At 42.4% G+C, this 19,288-nt stretch overlaps 1 protein-coding gene across 9 annotated transcripts in view; it reads right to left on the reverse strand.

The window, feature by feature from the left end:
- Positions 1–19,288, reverse strand: part of CADM1 (cell adhesion molecule 1) — a 321,388-nt gene that overhangs the window by 25,630 nt on the left and 276,470 nt on the right. For 4 of the 9 annotated variants that reach the window (XM_064482070.1, XM_031443635.2, XM_031443634.2 and 1 more), the window contains exons 8-9: positions 15,221–15,316; positions 4,590–4,622 (exon numbers count right to left, since the gene is read on the reverse strand). The exons of 2 other annotated variants lie outside the window; for them this stretch is intronic. In XM_064482070.1, coding sequence (XP_064338140.1) covers positions 4,590–4,622; positions 15,221–15,316 — 129 coding nt within the window. The remainder of the gene's footprint in view (positions 1–4,589; positions 4,623–15,220; positions 15,317–19,288) is intronic. 3 more of the 9 variants (XM_031443638.2, XM_031443637.2, XM_031443636.2) reach the window with 2 other exon arrangements.

Genomic DNA, 19,288 nt, shown 5'->3' on the forward strand with positions numbered 1-19,288 from the left:
CTGAAAAGCAGTATGTACAGTGTGGCAAAATTTTAAACCAGGTGAAGGAAAACCTCAAGAATTAGAAACAGTAAGAAATACTAGAGACATTTAAATAAATTCAAGGTCAAGTAAAATTTAAATGTTCGTGGGTTCAGTTCAGCAGGGTTTCAGGTTTTTTTTTTCCTAAAAATTTCAAAAAAGTAATCATCAAATAAAACCTCTAGGAAACAAAAACATCCCACTGGTCCTAGAACCATTCCCATTAGGAAAAAGTAGGCGATGGTCTGTCTCTTACCGAAGCAGCATACATCTGATCAGTTGGCCGTTTTATGGAAACTGTTACTTCCATCACCAGCCATAAGAGTTCAGACGCCCCGGGGTAGTTTTAATCTAAAAGCTCAGTCAGTCATCCTGTTCTTCCTGCTTTGTCAGCTTTGGTGGAGAGTTTTTCCCTTCGTTCACGCCGTTAAACAGTAGCACATTGTTTCCAAACTGCATAATCAAGGCTGAAACACAATCTGCAGGTCCTGCAGCCATTCGTAAACCTCTTAAGCCGTGTTCTTGAGTAGAACATACAATGTCTGCAGAGTCCCTTGACTGAATGACAGCCTTCCAATGCCAAGGTTGTGTACTCATACAGAGATGTGCAGAGGGGCACACACACAGATGGTGGACATAGAGGTTGTAATAATGCGCACTGCTGGCTATTTTTCTTTAAAACGGGCTTCAGGAGTTTCCCCACAATTGACGAGAAAGTAAGATAAGAATTTCACGTGCTTTTAGAATTCCATCACGGCTTGCCCTACTTATAAAAAGAAGCCAGGGCAAGGGAGACCCATGCGGGAGTTACTGAAGGGCAGCGGACTGGGGCAAGAGCATGTAACTAGTACTGGCCAAACATTTTGAAACCAAAACTGAAAGTGAAGAATTATTTCAGAGGGGTTCCCAGTTTGAGTCTCCCTACAATTGCATACTGAATGAAAAACTGTTTAAAAACTCATTTGGGATTATAAATTCATGAGATCATCAGCCTCGAATGTATCCAGAGGTGGAAAGCAAAAGGTTGGGTAGACTTGAAAATAATAGAATAGCGGGGTTGGGGGTGGGGGAGAAGGAGAGAGAGAGAGAGGGAGAGAGAGGACCCCAAACCCAGGGGGAGCCAGCTGACCGCAGTGCAGCAGAAGCACAAACACTATTCCAGACCATGGGCATGCTGCCACCCAGAACCTCACCGGGGGAGGCGGGTGGGGGAAGGGAGAGGGGACACACAGGGCAGAAAAAGAACACGGCACAAGACACTTACTGAGAAGCGCCCACGCTTGCACAGACAAATAAAAACCATCACACGCACCCATACATCAATAACCATGAGAACGACTACACCACCCATGCTTTAAGTCACTCATGCATTTCTGCCATCAATTTCAGACCACGTGGTACCAGGATTTGGCAAAGTGCTTTTTGCATTGCTCAACATGCACACATGACACAGGAGTCTTCCTGTCCAGGCCTTAAGGATGAGCTCCAAAAACACAAATGCTCCAGAGCCTTCTTCAAAGAAGATCCCTTCGGTCACCCTAGTCTGAGAATCCCATTCTGACACTCACATTTATTTCTACCATCAATTAGATCCTTAAAGACACACTGTGGCTGATTGCTGTTTGGTTTCTTTTTGGAGAAAATCCATTTGATTTTTGAATCATGCCCATGCACTTCTAACCTTCCAATACATGCTTATTCCAATCAGATATTGGTAAGAACGAAAGGTCAACATACATAAGCAACTGATTTACTTCATACATACTCTAGCAACACAAGCTTGAACAAAATATTTTAATGAGTCTTCAAAGGGAAAGCATTGTATAAAATTATATATTTTTTTGTTTTAGAAAAGAGAAATATGGAAAGAAATGCAGTATGAAAACTTTTGAGACCAGTAAAATGGTAGCAACCAGCTGTCCTCGTGTGTCTTGTCATTTAAGTTGTCGAGTTATCAAACCACAACATTTTTCTAGGGCCAGATCTTCAAAATGAACATCTCAAGATTATTCTCAAATGAATCTGAGTCCCATGGTTGTTGTACCAAAGCAGCTAGGTTTTACCCATACACTACTTGAATAAAATCAGTTTAGTAGGCTCATCTCTTTGGAAATCTGGTCCCCTGCTTTGTAATTTCTATACCATATTCTATTATCTTTTCTATCCTGACAGCTGACCTGGAAGACGTTCTCCCCTCTGTCAAATAAAATTCTAGATATTACTTTGGCTTTCGTTGAAGCTTTTTTGCTGTGGGCTGCAGAGTATGCTGTTCTAAATCGTAGTAAGAGCCGTCTCTGAGGATGTTAGGAAGAATTTAGGCAAGTTGGGGCATGTATTTATAGATGTGTTTTACAGGCATCAACCTAGGTTAACACGTCTCCTGCTGTTAAGGAATCATATGGCTATTTTTACTTTCTTTTTTTCTCCCCAAATTTCTTGGCTCTAGGTGTACTTCTCATGCACTGCTGATCAGTAACATCCTACTGGGGTATTACTGATTTCAACACTGTCCCCGAACTAATAATAAGACAGTGGTTGCTTCTCACAGCACACAGGCATCTGTTTCCTGCCACAGGAATGCTAGCAAGTCCTATTCTAAGGGTCTCTTTATTATTTCACAGAAAGAGATCACCTCCACTTTCTCCTTCTCCAGAGAGAAACACCAGTATCCTAAAACCAGGATTGGCCCCTAAATTCATTTCTCATTTTTCAGGGTCAGGGCACATATTTCCTACTATGAACACCCCACCCAACGCCAAGACCTAACTACCATTAGAGTCACATAAGTACGTGGGTTTTATTGAAGGGACCCAGAAAACAGAAGTCTGGAGTCCTAGGAGATAAATGATCAATATTTCTTCAAAGATCTCACAGAATTCAGGAATCTTATGGTCACATTTGACCCTGGAGTTAATTATAGAAAGCTCAGAACTTAAAGCATCTTAAAAAGAATAGAACAAAATCTCTTGAACCACATTAAAATAGCCTTAAAGCTCTGAGAATAATCGATAAAAGTCAGGAAGCGCTCAATTAATGATGAAACCTACAAATAACTAAGCTTAATGGAGCACAATGCCTGAGATGCAGCCAGAACTATGGGGCATTACCTCAGGAAGTGGAAGTTTTACACCTAATTGATTTCTCATGATTGTCGGTGTAGCTGGCCCTTTAATTTTATGAACTTTCCCCTTTGCGCCAATGACAGGAAAGGGCAGAGTGAGGTGGGGGTGCGGTGGGGAGGGGTATTGCCTCATACCCAAATTTGTTTTGCTTTCTCAGAATTTCTTATCAGAAGATCCACACGTGGGGGTGGCCTAGGGGTGACCAGCCAAGTAGCAAGTTCTGACTTTCAAGGATAGCTCGCAAAAGATAGGTTGTGCTTAGAGATTTTGAACTGCTAAGTCCTCAGACGTAAGTATATTCAAGGAAGTCAGTCTGTGCTAGGAAGAGATGACTCTGAAATTTGAATGAACAGCACAGGGCTGGCTGACCACCTCTTGTCATTTAAATGATAGATTTCAACCCTGCACAATGTGCCGAGTGAAATCAGTAAGCCCTTTACCAAATAATTCCCTTGGATTATTAAAATTCAGCCCATTTTTTTTAGCTAACATATCTTTCTCCAAGCACTGTATTATCAAGGGTTGGGTTTGAGCTAAGTAATAAAGTAATATACAGATGAAACACGATTCTAATTTTCTGATTGGAGAGACACAGGAAAGTGAACAGACCTCTTCCAACCAAGAAAATCAGTGGAGAAACTGGGAAAAGGATTCCCTGATGCCCTCTCCTGGGCTTTACTCACTCAGTTTTTCTCACCTTTTGGCTAAAACTGTAACCAACTTTGTTAGTATTTTGCCCCCAAGATACCCCTACACAAATGAGTTTTCTAAGTCCCGGTTAATGCTGTTAAAATGTACGTATGGCATCAGTTCTTGGTTTGGAGATATTTCCCGCTGAATGTTAGCATAAACTTTCATGCACGGGTGGAGATGAAGGGTGAACGTGTTGTGGACGTAACCACGATTGGGAACGTAGTTAAAAAGAACAACGTTCTTCCTCATCCCCTGGTCATGAATTTAAACAGGAATCTTCTGCCCTGACCTGCCCTTCAGTCTCAACTACTAAGGGACACCAATGATTCCTCTCCAAAACGTACCTGGGACTCCAGCCTATAAATGAAGAAAGCAAAGCTACTGGGCCTTTAATTCAAGGGCTACGATTTTTTAAGGAAAATATTAGGATTTTTTTTGGGGGGGAGGGAATCCCTTATATTTCAATGTCTGGCGGAGTTATAGAAATAAGGACTACGGGCACCTGAAACTCCCGCCAGCCCAGCCAGCCGGCGGGGAGGCGGCCTCGTCTCAGATTGCAACCACTGGCCACTGAACTCACAACAGAAATGACAAGACTCAACATCATTTCAAGCCTTGCGAACGATAGTATCTTTATGAGATCGGGCTACTGGGAAGGCGGTTTCCCTTGAAGACTCCATTTCTCTTTTTCCCAGGCTTGTCTTGCCTCTCAGCAGTGCTGAGTACGTAGATAAACAGTAATGTGGTACCAACCGTGAACTGCTGGTTCTGTCGTCGCCGTTGGGTCTACAGACGGGAACAGAGGATTGGAGGAAGGGAAGAAACAGGAGGAACGGCATGCAAAAAAAGGGAAAATGGAAAAAAATGGAACAGATAATATATGAGCAAGCTTTCAAAGAACATCGCGTGACAAGCAATAATAAATGAAAAGCCAAAAGCATTTGAAGTGAGTTGCACTGTTGTAAGACATGCCTTCAGCTCAAAGCTGCGAGCCAGTGAGGAAAACAGTAAATTCTTTGGTTCTGGGGGGTCTTGCCAGGACACATTTACTTGCTAGTCAATAGTCGGGGGAACATGCAAAGTGATGAGAAACACCAGTGCAAACTCAGTGACTGGTAGATGGCTCTGAACGCATCAAGGCTCAGGACTGTGACGGAAAAGCTGGCTGAATGACAGATTCATACATTCAAACATTGCCTTTGTTTTAACCCAACCCACCCGGGCACTCAGCCTTCATGACTGCCAATTAGGCGTCGCTGAATCAATTGCACTTTAAGCATCCTTTTCCGGCTTAAGCGCAGATGCCTGTAGATGAATATGTGGGTTCAAGTTTTCCATCCAGTGTGTTAATTCAGCAGAGTTTAGCTGGACAGTTCAGTGAACTGGGAGGCTACGGGAATTAACATGTTAAAGGTTTTCAGATTAGCTTCTCCACACACACACGCACGCACTCACTACCGACCCATCCCTCACTCTGCAGATCTTACTACTTGACAATCTATTTTATTTTATCTTTTCCCCCTTATCAGAGGCACTGGGGATTGAACCCAGGAGCTCACACACGCCAAGCATGGCTCTATCACTGAATTCTACCTGCCCCCACCCCGCTCTGTGACAATCTACAAGTGGAAAGTCTGCACTGGAAACACCCAAGTCCACACAATTTGCCAAACGTCACTTCTAATCATGTGATATTCCAAAAATTAAAGCATCCAGCCATCCCTTTGCTCACAGTCCAGAACCACATTCGCTGTCGGGAGCTGCCAGGAGTCCTGCCTTCGGGGCTGCATTAGGACATGTCGCATGATGGGTTTTCATTGCCAGATGCACTTGCTGTGGAAGAAACTGTGGCCCGTCTCTTTCTTCTTCTGTTTCTGATGCCATTCAAGTTTCCTCCTTCTACTGGGCTTCAAAACCAGCCCTGCTGTGTTGGTTCCTCTTCACAGGAACGTCCTCAAGGGGTTCGAGACATTTTCTTTTACTTTTTGGCTAGAGAGGAAGTGGGATAAATACCTAACAAAATGCACGATGGTATTCTTTTTCCAGAGTCGTTTTAACACCATTCCTCTAGCCAACTTCATTCCAATGTCAACCCATCTGGCCGTGTTTTAATTTTTAGCTCTACCCTCTCAAGGTGTCTTCCTCCACGAGCCTCTTCTGGCCAGAAAGGAGTGGTGACAGCGACACAGGAGCTGGTCACGTGGAGCTGAAGTGGGATTCTGGGTTAACCCTGCAAGTAGTTACTTCTTCTTCTTCTTCTTTTTTTTTTTCCTAATGCAGCTATTTAGCTGGTAATTATTTCCATGAGTTCTGGAGAGTTCAAAAGACTCCGACTTGAAACAGGCAATGTTTAAATGCACTAAAATGCCAAACATATCTTTTGGGTTTTTTTTTTTTTTTTTTTTTTGGTCCAAGGAGCCTGGTGCTTCCGATTTATAAACATGACACATGAATTCACACCGGTGTTCCCCTTCATTTGGCATGCTTTCCTCAGGACCCTAGACCTTCAAAAAGTCAGAGCCCTCCCAAGGAGCCAGAATTAACCAGACGTCTGAGAGGCCACTGCAGCTTAATATAAATTATAGTCGAGCTTCTGAAGAATAGATGAAGGAAAGAAAAACATAAACCACATAAGAGCACAATACTTACTTACAAGTCAAGTCTGTATGCATAAAATAGCAGTTAAAAAACAATCCCCCAAATTGTGCAGTTGAAACATCTCTACATCAGATGCTCATGATACAGCTGACAGGTCTCCTTCTTGAAACATCTAAGTCAAGTCTTATGGTAGGGGGGCAAAAATCAAATGCACATTTGTACAGAAACACTTATATGCATGTAAATACATTTTATGGTGAGGCACTGGCTCCTTTCCAAAATTAAAAAAAAAAGCAATAAACACTTTGGCTTGTTATTTTTGTAGCTGCACTTCTAATAGGCTTTATTTTCACTAGGTAGATCATTAGTATAAGAGGAAAGAAAGAGGTGGAGTAAACCTTAAGGGTCCTCAAAAATCGTTATCTTAGCAGTAACCAATGACTCCCCAGTTCACTGTCTCCCCACATCACGGTCAGAGAAGTGACTCTGGGCGTCAGCTTCCCTGTGGGGCAAGACGATAAACACAGGCAGGTTCACAGTGCAGCTTGCTTCCCCATTCTGGGGATTGGAAATCCATCAATTGCACCCAACGGGAAAGAGAACGAGATGTTGGGAAGGAAAACACACAGTTCTGAAACAGTTAAAAGCAAACACATGTTCAAGGCAAACAACACAGGTGCTGTCTCTGGAAATGGCAGAACCACAATCAGCCAGGGGTGGGAGACGGCAGCAGAAATACAGGCTGGCTACAAAGTTTAGACGGATATTGAGGGTGTATCGGGGGAGTCACTGATTTCATTTCTCTAAGAGCATCTGGTGTGGTATCTGAACAGAGGCTATTTCAAGTAAAGAATGAAAAAAAAAATCTTTAGAAGTGACTTTGTGCTCCCCGCAGGAGAGTGCTATGACAGAATCTAATTCTCCTTCATAATTGCATTACGACTTCATGCAGAAACCACAGACACCCTGGCTCTGAAGTGAGTGCTGCTCTGTGAAGTAGGATTTATTAAGGTATCTTAATCAGGAGACTGGAGAGATGTGCTAGCCCACCCCTGTGAATCAACTTGTGGGGTCACTATATTGTTTGATAACATTCTAAGTGTACAGGCAAAACGCAGACGGTAAATTTGCAATATAAGGTAACTTACACTGTAATTAACTTGAGAAACGAGAGTGCCTAATTGCCCTCACAAAGGCTTTTTTTAAACTTCATTCTGTTGCTGCCTTTAAAAAATAATCTTTGCGCTAAGCCTAGGAGAAAAATAGGTCCCTAAGAGTTGAGCTGGACTTATGATGGTGTAGGGTTATGAAATTAAAAAGGCCTCATTGAGCTATTGTCTGTAGTTTCATTTTAATCACAATGAGGGTGAAATTTACTGTGCATTTCTTTTATATGGTCAAGAGGAAAACAATCCCATGTTCTCGCAAACCCAGTTAAGTGTGGACCATCTTAATAGTCATTCTCTGGCTGCTTTATGAGTATAATTAAACACGGTATCCAAGGGCAGGGCCAGCACTGCTATTTGAAAGATGAGCATTTCACTAAATATCGACTTCTCAGTCTCCCAGCCATACAAACAGTTTATGGGGACTCTACCTTGAATAAATTAAACATCAACTATATTTCACGTGGCAGGATAAGGTATCTCCAAAAGGAAAAGGCTCGGACAATGGGTGAGATTAGAGACACTAGGCATTTAACCAAGTAGCAAACAAACAAACAAACAAACAAAAAAACCCAACAACAAAAAACCCTGCATGCAAGGCAGCTGGGCAATATTTAGTTGAAACAGTCATGTGTAAGCTCCACTGTGGCAGATTCTAATCCTTTCATATGGATTCTCTCCAACTTAGAATTGTTCATTGAGTGTGACAGACTGGGGGTTTAAAACTAATCCATAAATTAGTCCGTGGTCTCAAACACAACGGGTGCCATAAATGAAAATGAAAATCCGAGAACAAAATTAAATTCACAACCTTAAATACTTTCTCTTCTCCAATTGCTCTGTGGTGCTCCTGCTTTTCCAACGCCCAGGTTCCCTGCAAGGCTGCATTTTTGGGGGAGGTATGGGGCAGGGTGCGAGTACGGTGTATGTTAAAAAAAAATGCCCAGGGTAATAACCCGGAGAACCCAATCTGCTCGAAAGCAGAGCTTAATTGTAAAGAGTTTAAATTCTGCCATTTTGATTGTCATAAGCTGAAACGAACGCATACTAAGCAGTCCAGACATATTTTAATACACTTTCCCTCAGTTTATTTTCTTAACTCAAGTCAATAAGGAGCCAATGGGTTTTCTTAATTGAATTCCCCTTCAGCTTGTGTTACGGAGCTGCTTTAAATCTAGACGCTGGGGCAGGCAAGGAATTCCCCTGACAATTTTATTCTCAGCGTCGTGCTGCGCTGGCCAATATATATTAAATATAGTTTTTCCTTTCCTTCTCTTTCTTTCTTTCCTTTTGACATATCTGAAATCTATTGAAAGCAAACATATGTGTTGGAAAATTAAACTTTGACATTTGTTTTCTACTGGTTTCCCAGTTAATTCTCTCTCCATCTATGTTAGGCTTTAATTAAACTCCCAATTCTCTGGAAAGGGAGAAGTCTTAGAAGAGAACGGAAGCTAATAGGCCCTAACAGGAGACCCAGAATAAAGCTCTCTTATGTCTCAACGTCATCTCCCCTTTGAGTGAAGAGGCTGTGCGCCACGGGACAGCAGAAAGGGGAGCAGTTTTTTGTTTCTGTTTTTGGTTCCGCAATTTCAAGTTTTGTTAAAAGTGTCTTCAGAGTTGTTCACGGGTGCTGCCCTGCCCCTGAGATCGTTTCATTTGCAAACCAGATGTTCGGAAAATAACAGGAATCTGTACAGTGGTTTCATTTAACAGGGAAAACAATTGCTATCCCACGTTGTGTGGGAATGCTGGGCGGGGGAGGGACAGAGAGGGGCAAGGCGTGGGTGAGGCAGGAGGAGAGGGTGTTGCAGGAGGGTGCCGGTGGCGGAGAGAGGGGAGCGGCTCTAGGCACAGCAGCTGACATTCACCTCGTCTTAGACGCTGAAGGGCTGGGTCCTTCCTGCCACGTCCTTAATTCCCCTACAAAGACAGCTCCAACCACCACTTCTAATCCTGAGAAACTTGCATTTTAGGATATTATTTTTTTGCACCATTGTGCATAAAAGTCTTTCGTATGAAAACATGTCAGTTCTTTCTCTCTTGGATTATTTTTCCACAAGGAGCATAAAAGTATGGGAAAGGATGCTAGCAGCATTAGAAAAGAAATCTTATTTCCCATTTCTCATTCCTTTTTTTTTTTTTTAAAAAAAAGGCAGAATCAGGTGATGTTCATCCCTACAGTATTCTATTTTCTTCTGGTCCCTCATCAGTCAATATAGGTCCAAAGCTGGTTGGCAATGATGCCAGTTATATATACTATTATATATAATAATTTTACTGTCATCAGCAAAATAAAAATGTACACACTTAAGACAGTATGGAAGAAAATGGTCCATACACTCTTGGGGCAAAAACTTGAGAAGTAGCTCAGTACATAAAGGTGGTTCATGAGGGTCCACTGGAACCCTAATAACACGCTTGTCACCAGGCATATTGGCAAATCTATCAGCGACATTCAGTAAGTATTTAATAAATGGTGAGTGAAAACCAGTCTTACTGGAGTAGATGCCAAGTCTAGAAAAAAAGGCCATTTGGTAAACATCCTAGGATGCAAGATGAGTATTTCTTAGCAACAACGGCTTAACATACACCCAGAACATAAATACACACGGAACACACACACACACATTGAAGACAGATGCTTGAAGTCAAGTTAGGCCTTCATGCTGAATTTCCAAAATGCCATCCTTTCTTATCCATTCTTCGCTGGCACAGACCAAATTCTACTTCTCTTGTGATGCCCTCCTCAGTCTTCTGTGCCACTGAAGCAGCCCTAACTGCATTCAGTTCCAGTGCTATTGAGTTCCAATGGGTATAACCTATTCCCTCATCTATATTTTAAGGGGTTCCAGGAATTTTCTGTCTCCGTGAGCACTAGCATACTGCTGTACTTATTATGGTTCCTTGATACGTGTTGAAAGAATGCCTAAAAGCCCTACCCTGTACATCATGCAAATATCAACAGCACGTACTATGAATCAGGAAGCTAAGACCCTGGAGAACAGACAGCTCTACGTGGAGCCAGGTTCCCTAACGCAATTTAGCCGGTCATGTTACAGAGTCAGTCTTAAGACAGGTGTACTTCTTGCTTGTGCATTTAAGAAACTGAAAACAAGTGCTATGGTGTTGAGCTTCCCCAGTTTGGCACCTTCTACAAATACCACTGAAGGATAAGGGCTGTTCTCACCTTCTTTATTTATGTGATCTGACCCATATTATACAGAGAAAACTTATGATACGAGATTATGAAAGCCAAAAAATAATGTGAGCTTGGGGTTAGAACTCACTTTCTCCAAGGTGCGCTGGGCATTGAGTACCTCGATACCAGTATGAAAAACCGTGCTGTTTTCTTTTCCAAGAAACACAAACTATTTAATTGGATATGTACTTTAAAAAGGAGAAAAACTCATTTAGAAATGACCTACTTCATTCTTATGAAAGGATTTAAATGTGTTTCAAAATTTGGCCCTAGAGCTATTCATTTCTTAGTCTAAGGTGATTTTAATTTTTTAATTTCTGACAGTCGCGTGTTACAAGTGTGACCTACAGGTTGAACTCCTCTCGGCCTGAATTTTATATTTAAGCTGCTCAGGGTGTTTAAAACGAAGAGCTAAGAATTTCCTATGTTACTTCTCATCAAGCACCTAACTCAGGGGCACAACCAGGCAGAAATAATACAATAGCCACATTAACTAGGGAGGGAAACACAAAATATTTTCCTAAGATGATTGAGACAGGGGTGAAAGCTAACACCAAACACAAAAACAGGAAATTTTATGTACACCTAATACATAAAATCAACTAATTTCAAAGAAAGTTTGAAACAAACAAACGACGCCCCCTTCGCCGCTACCCAGGGCAGTAGATTTTTCTTTGATTCTGGTTTCTGAAAGGAATCTGCGTGAAGGACTCCTCCCCTGGGTGATGGTTGGCTGTCTCTCTGTATTTTAGCAGAGGATGCCAGAGACAATTTAAATTATTCACTTTGCTTTTCCATATTACAGCATATATCTTCATGAATGAAACCACACGGACAACTTGATATAAAAAAAAAAAAAAAAGGAGTGGGGACCTGCCAGTAACCAATAGTTGAAACAGAAATATATGGTCAGAAGATCAACGTACATGAAAGAGAACAGAGACACCACAGAATCTTAGGGGAAAGAGTGCAGTGGGGCTCTGTGTGGCTCCCATTCTGATTCCACCCCTCAAATGGTTTCTTATTTAGAAAGAGATTCTAATGACATTAATGGCTGAATAGTTATAAGGCCAGAACAATGTTGACATGGCAAATTGACATCAAATATTCCACTCGGTACTCTAGAACCTGCCAAAATCTTCTGTAGATGAAGATACCTTTAGATGTAGCCTTCACGTGTAAGTCAGGACACCTCCCCACGCAGAATGGATGGGACACAGAGATGCCCTGCCCTGCCCACTCACCACTGTCTGTGATTCTGGATGGGGAGCATTGAGTCCGACAGGGCTTACAATTCCTCTTTTTCAAGGGTCCCCAGGATAAAGTTTAACATGTTTGGAAGGAGTCAGGTGGCTTGGAACTCAATGAAGGCCTGCCTCCCTAACAGGGGGAACAATTCGATTATTCTGGTTATGGAAGATAAAAGATAGCACTGGAACACTTCCTTCCAGAGAAATCAGAAATCAACTATGACTCTCTGAGTTTAAAAATATTTTTCTATTGCATTTGTTCATTGTTCTGGTAATGAAATTCTGACCTAGGGAATGGGTTTAAGTTACTGCATTTGACTGGGAGAAAAGAAATAGATGACTGTGGACTTCCTCTTTCTCTCTCTCTCTTTTTTTTAAGCTTGGGCTCTATGTTACTGTCACTAGATTTAGCTGTTGAAGCTTTTAAGGCTAATGGTGGCTGTAATGTACCAAACACTACAAGTACAAGAGAGAATAAGAGCGGAAATTAATTTAGCTCTCCATTTGTCAAGATGCAGTCTGGAAGAGTTTTTAGGAGCCAATCTAAATCCAGGGGATAGCCTGGACCTTTAAATTGGGACACAGAATCATTCAGCTCCATAACCTTTAATCTGTTTGAAGAAAGGAGCAAATGTTAAATTCCACAAGTGTACTTTCTGGGCAAGATAAATATATATAAGACGGCTTGTTAAGACACAGTAAGCCTGGAAGATCACATCCATTAAGGCAACGGATTGGACAAGGTTGTTTCGGGGGCAATTTCAGTTTAACTACTGTTGGGTGTGCCAGTGAGAATCTGGGCGTTCATCACTGCAAATGCATTCTGGGTGTCGAGAGGGTTCGACAGCTCACATCAAGAGGCCAAAGGGCATCCATGAGATCATCTCACATTACCTTGAGCTGAGATGCCAGGAGGAGAGAAATAGGGGCAGACAAGTCCCTACAGATGTATCTGTGGTGTGGACAGAAATATAGCACTGTTTGTTTTTATAATTTTCTCTTAAACCGAGTCTCCGCGGTCGGAACTCTGATAACAGTGAGGCGTAGCTGTTGGAGGACACGAGATTAGCTTTAGTCTGGAGTGAAAGATTAAGAGCTGTGAACTGAGGCGCCTCTGCTGAGCTGCTGAGATTGACTGTGAAGGGGGATGAGGTCAGGAAGTGTTAAGAAAGGTCCTTAAAAAAAAAAAACAAACAACCTAAGCTAGTGAGAGGCCAGCCAAAATGAAAAGTGCTGTTCCGTATTAAAGAGAAACGTGGCATTTTATATCGAATGAATAAAGGGCTCGACTGGCTTCAAGTGGAAACCTGGCTAGCGAGCTGCACAGATGGAACCTTCCACAAGGAGAGGTAATAAAGTCAGGCTCACACCCGGGCAACTTCTGCAAAGACAAAACAGACTACTGAAGGGTTTTCTTAGAGGGTTTGCATGTGCAGGGCAGTGGTGAGTGGGGGATGTAATTTACACCGACCTTCAAAGGAACATTCACAGGAAACTTTTCGGAAACCCGGTAACAGGAGCTCAAGCCTAATTTGTTATACCACCTGAATAAGACAGAAGACATCCTGAAAGGTAAATCCCTGGTTCGTGGCCTGGACAGCTGTGAGTGTGGTTGCTCTGGACATCAGCGTGAGGAAGCAGCATCTTCGCTGTGCTCATTAACGATACAGAAAGTGGGAGGAGTCGACACTAACAAACCGAGTTTACTTACGAAGCGGGAGGAACTAACAGAAAACTAAACTGGAAATACACACAGACAAGACTTCAGGAAGCAGCCTGGATGGAGCTGAGTTTAGAGACACACAGACCAACTGATGGATTTTCAGAAGGTTTTAAATGAAGTGCAGGCACTGATGTTTGCACAAACACCATTCAGAGCAACCCCCGCTAGCAGCTTACTCAATAGGCCTCTTGGTTCCACTGTCATGGCTAGAAAGGTGAGGAGAACTGAAATCAGACAATCTGTTGCTCTGCTTCAGGGACTGACGAGGCCTGCTCTTTCACTGAACGCTCTGAATTCACGTCGCGACTATCTTCCTGCCTCCTGTGAACACTCGTGCCCCAGAAAATCAGCGTAAAGGATGGCTGCTGTGTCGAGGGTGGTAAAGAGGGTGGTAAAGAGGGTAATGATGAGTCAAATACGCGGTGCTTTTAAAGAAGTCCAGTGATGGGACTGCACACTACGGCACATGGCTCAGAGGGACCTTGCAGTCGCGGGCGATAACAAGATAAAACGGAAGTTATTTTTTAGATTTTTTTTCTCATTGAATAATTACTTTTTTGTGTTTCTGTGGTAGGGCACCTATAGACAGTGGATGGGCAAGGCCTTACCTAAGGAAACCTTGCAATCTAGTTGACATGATGCAGCCATGATCTTCCCCACCTCGGGAGGCAGAGAAAACTCCAAGGCTCCCGGACAAGCAACATCAAGCAATAGGAGAGCTGCTGGGTACCAGGGAGGGGCTGGAGGGCACGCCTCCTCCCTCAGTGATGGTCAGAAATAGGAGACGCTGAAACTCATTTTGCATAATAAGAGTTTCAGACAGTCCAAAGAGGTAACCCACAGAGTTACAACCACTGTGGCTGCCTCTCCCACTCCTCCAACCTTTAACTGAGGGCTGCGAGGAGTATGTGGGTGCCTGGCATGGAAAAGGCAGTGATTCTGTCCGATCTCCTGTGACGACCCAGGCGACACGCTGTCAGCAAGGACTCTCCGGGGCTGGAAGGAGGATGCACTTAGGAACACGGCCCATGCGGGCCTGTGGAAGGGTGTGTATTTTCCTTCATGTGGATCAAGATGAAATTCAGACAAGGAGAAGCTCCAAAGCCAGAATACTTACCATTTTGTCAACCACGACTAAGCATGAGCTATCCACGTGTGTCTAACAGCCGGGCTGCCATTTTCTCTAACATTTTGCTTTGAATGGGGATGCTAACCAAAGAATTCTGCAAAATATCTGCTCTACTCTTAAATGTTTGGATGTTAAAGGTTTTCTGAGGCCCCTCAGTTCAACGGGAGAACATAGTACCTAATGTCTTTGAAGTTCCGAAATAAAGGAACAGTGAAAGTCCAAAGACTCAAAGGGAACTTCTTAGGCTCCCTTCTCATACATACCAGAAAGACAATACACATTCAGGACATTTCCAATGGCAATGAAGGTACCATACCTGTGATGATGGTAAGGATGGTGGTGGAGGTGGTGGTGGTGGTGGTGGTGGTGGTGGTGGTGGTTGTTGTGGGAGGAGGGATAGTTGTGGGGGGATCTGGATAAAAAAAAAAAGGAAAATCAAACCCACAATGCTGAACACAACAATGAGCAGTAATGACGAAACAGAGGCATGAAGACACTGAGATGTTTGTTTGATGACTTCCCTCTTTAAAACCAAAAGTTTTCTCTCCCCCTACTCAACAAAGGTTTATGTCTTGTAGTTCTACCCCCAAGCCTTATTTGGAAGAGCTAAGAAAAGAAGAAAGGAGGTCTGTATTAACGAAGTGAATTAGGGATGGGGAGATGTAGAGACGCGAGGAAAAACCAACACATGGGACACGCCCCCACCCCCATGCGATTTCAAAGGTGAGGTTAGACCAACTCGGCACCCGAGAGGGTATGATGGTTGTCACTCTGTTTTATATGTTTACCGGTGGGAGAGAGGAGATGGCGCTGCTCTATCTAAAGGGCTCCTATCAGCCAAGGAAGAAAGTGCTCTTGCCTCTTGCTCTCTGACTGTTAACTTCATTATTCTCCATCAATACATCCCAGCAGGAAGTAAAACTACTTCTATACTTGTAATAAATACAAAGAAGAGAGAATGTCACCGCTAAATATCAAGTTCCAGGCATGTGAGATTTTACTGAGATTTTCATTTTTAAAAGTCAATAAATTGTACAACTTATAAATATTAATGAGTTAGTTGCCTTTGCTCAAGCCTGACCTAGGCGGATGACAGTGATAAAACTGAAGGAACGTTTTCCATCTTGTAAACCAGAGAACTAAATAGAAACCAGGCTTGACCCTCAAAGCCAGGAATCCGATAGGGAACCCTCTGTCAGGTGTGTAGGATACACTGTATATTCTTCTCTCATCTCAAAAATTATTGGGGGGAAAAGGGAAGGCAAATATGAAAGAGGGAAAAAAAAATCCTAAGCCCAAATGATCAAACTGAATGTGTTGAACTGTCAGCAAGACTTTGAACTAAGCAATCATTCTGCTACAATGCAGCATACGATGATTTGAAGGCTTTTGATTTTAAATTTTGTCTAAAGCACATCAGCTTTTTCTCCCTGACACATCTGGTGTCCTTTTATCTCCAAGTGAGCTCTCAGATTGTCTAATTAATACATCCAAACTTTAATTATACACTGTACCTTTATTGGGTTTGGCACAGCTTCCGGGAAGTTTACGACATTATTCACTGGAGCTTGGTGGATAAGGTCTGCTTAAAAGATTCCTACCACTGATCAGTAATCTGAGTTTTGAATTTTCCCCACAAACTTCTCTTACCCATATACAATTGTATGCATTTGATAGGGAAAAATCAACAGCAAACTGGTCTCTTTTTGGGGAGACTCTTGATTTAAGCTGGGGATGTAAGCAGTTTAAACTACTATTTAAAGCAGCCTCACCCATGAGTCCAAAACGGAATCCATTAAAAAAAAAATCTTATTCTCCTCCAAGAAGTAGATGTGATTAAATTAGTAAGTTCAAACTCTCTTTTTTGATGAAGAATGGGCAGTATGCTCCCGTCTTGCTCCTTGGATACCATTTTATGGAGGCCACAGGTGGGGAAGCAGGCTTGCTGCAGGTGGGGACACAGGTGAGCGATGGCACTGGCCCCTGAAGACATCCCGCTCCCTCCACTCCCCAGCTCAGTGGTCCCCAGGAATGAGGCTGCTGCTCAGCACATGGGCCACTAGTGTGGTTTTTCTATTCTGGTTCACTTACAATCCTTATCACTGAAAAGGAATGTCTGGACCTGGGAGACTTCCCCTGATACACTATAATGCCATTTCTGTACCAATTTCTAAGTATTGGGCCAAACTGTGTGATGTCCACGATACCATCAAAGTGCACGTGAAGATGATTTGAAATTATGATGATGAATAAGGGGGAGACTAACCAGGGCAGAGACTGCAGGAAAAAGGTCACTAGTCCCTTTCGTTTTGTGAAAATCACAGACTTTCAATTATTTTCATCACTACCAGCTTATCTTGTCCTTCACATGTGGCTCAAGTGAACTAAATGAATTAGATTTTGTTACCAGGTAGAACCTCAATGCTTAGATCATTTCTAGCAATAAGAGTCATGTGAGGTCGCCAGTTAAGAAAATAAGAGTCAGAGCTCATAAGCTGTGTTTGACACAGAGGCTAAAAGAACAAAACCAACGGGGGCTCAGGCACTAACCAGAGATTCCCCAAGTATAGAAGTTACTTCCAGAGAAATTAAACATTTTAAAGGCATGTTAACTCTTAGTTCGTAAAGAACTTTGAAAGCTGCTGCTGAAGTCTAATGAATTGGCTTTGAAAAGAAATCCTACTCACCACCTTCTCAAATTGTGAGAATATTTTATCAATAGACTAGCAAAACCTCAGGTTAGTAGTGTAGCCTGCCATCCCAAGCATTACTGCTAACACAGATCAAGGGAGCGAGGCTGTATATCGTGGATCCAGCAAACCCCTACCAGGCACAGCGCACCATCTTGGGTTGGGGAGATATGTGTATGCACATGTTTCTTGGCTTTCAAATAATGCACAGTGGCCCCGTGAGTTAATTCCAAAAGAACAGTCTTATATTGGAGGGAACTGTTCTATGGAGAAGCAGTGAAAAGAAAAGGAACTACAAGAGAAAGACACACCTTTCTCTGTAGATTCTGAAGTCAAAGTATCTTGGCTCTGGAACGTATTTAGTAACCTTGGGAACTTGGGACCTTTCTAAGCTTCCTTCTGTCATCTGTAAAATGGGCTGATGATAATGCTTGCCTCATGGAGATGAGAGGAGATCATGCATGGAATGAAGTGAGCAAGCCCTCAGTAGATGCTAGCCAGAAGCTAGGATCCAAAATTATTCAAATATATCTGTCCATCAAATCCACAAAATGTTTCTCATCTTGAGATGTCAGACCAGGAGTTACAACAAATCAAAATTGTTTTTCCAGGTAACTTAGCTTTCTGAATCAAGGAAGCATATAATAGACTGGCAGAAATTTGTCACTGCTTTTTATAATCTGCCATTTGTAAAAAGCGCTGAATGGAAGTCTGTAAACTTGGATAATAGCAATGTAGGGGCCTCACATGGAACTCAAACCCTGATGTTAAGAGAGCAGGAGGGACGTAGGAGCAAAAGGTTTGAGAACGGGGCACGCAGCACCTCCTCGCACCCACACAGATGGCCATTCCCTCACTCTGATCTCCTTAGCAACTGGGGAGAATGATTGCTATTATGTGTAGACCACAGATGACATGGGAAGTGTGCAAAGAACACACCTCAGATGTCTACACACAAAGTGATTAGACGTGAGCCTTTAATTTTGCATTATGCTAAGGAAAAGTAAAACCCAGGTATAGGCTAAGGATTATATTTTCATATCCACATAGATATGGTATAAAGCATGCTTCCATTTCATCAGTAAAATTGCTATTCCTGTATTTTTCACAGGGAAAGTGGCCAGGTTCTAAGATGTTATGGTATAAGTACCCCATGTATACGTTTATGTGTGTATATATATATGTGCAGAGTCACATACAATTATACTTGGATCATTTACACTGCTAACATGAGGAAAGAAATGCACACACGTTCATAAGATTTACAAGATACTGAAACTGTCATGCCTCGAGTTACTCATTCTGTGTCATGTCAGCTCATGACTATTTTTCCTGGCGTGAAACTAACTGAGAGATTCAATTGGACAGAAGAGACTCAATTTATCATCGTAAGGCTACAGAGGCAGTGCACCCCTCCACTAAATAGAGAATATTTACCAGACACAAAATTGACAGTATGCTACAAATGGGAAGTAAGTTTAAAATGGCTGGCCCAAATAGATGCACAATACATATCTGTTGATAAGAGAGTGCAATTCATGATAATGTGCTTTAATAATCTGTAAAAAGATACCAGAAAAACAGACAAATAAAATTAAAAAAGCCCTTTTGTCTAAAGCAGCAGCTAGAGGTGCTTAACGTAGCTACCAAGGATGTTATATTTTTTCCAAGTATTTACTGGCTTGCAACATCTG

The sequence above is a fragment of the Camelus dromedarius genome, chromosome 34 (assembly GCF_036321535.1).
Source record: "Camelus dromedarius isolate mCamDro1 chromosome 34, mCamDro1.pat, whole genome shotgun sequence".
NCBI classification, from domain to species: domain Eukaryota; kingdom Metazoa; phylum Chordata; class Mammalia; order Artiodactyla; family Camelidae; genus Camelus; species Camelus dromedarius.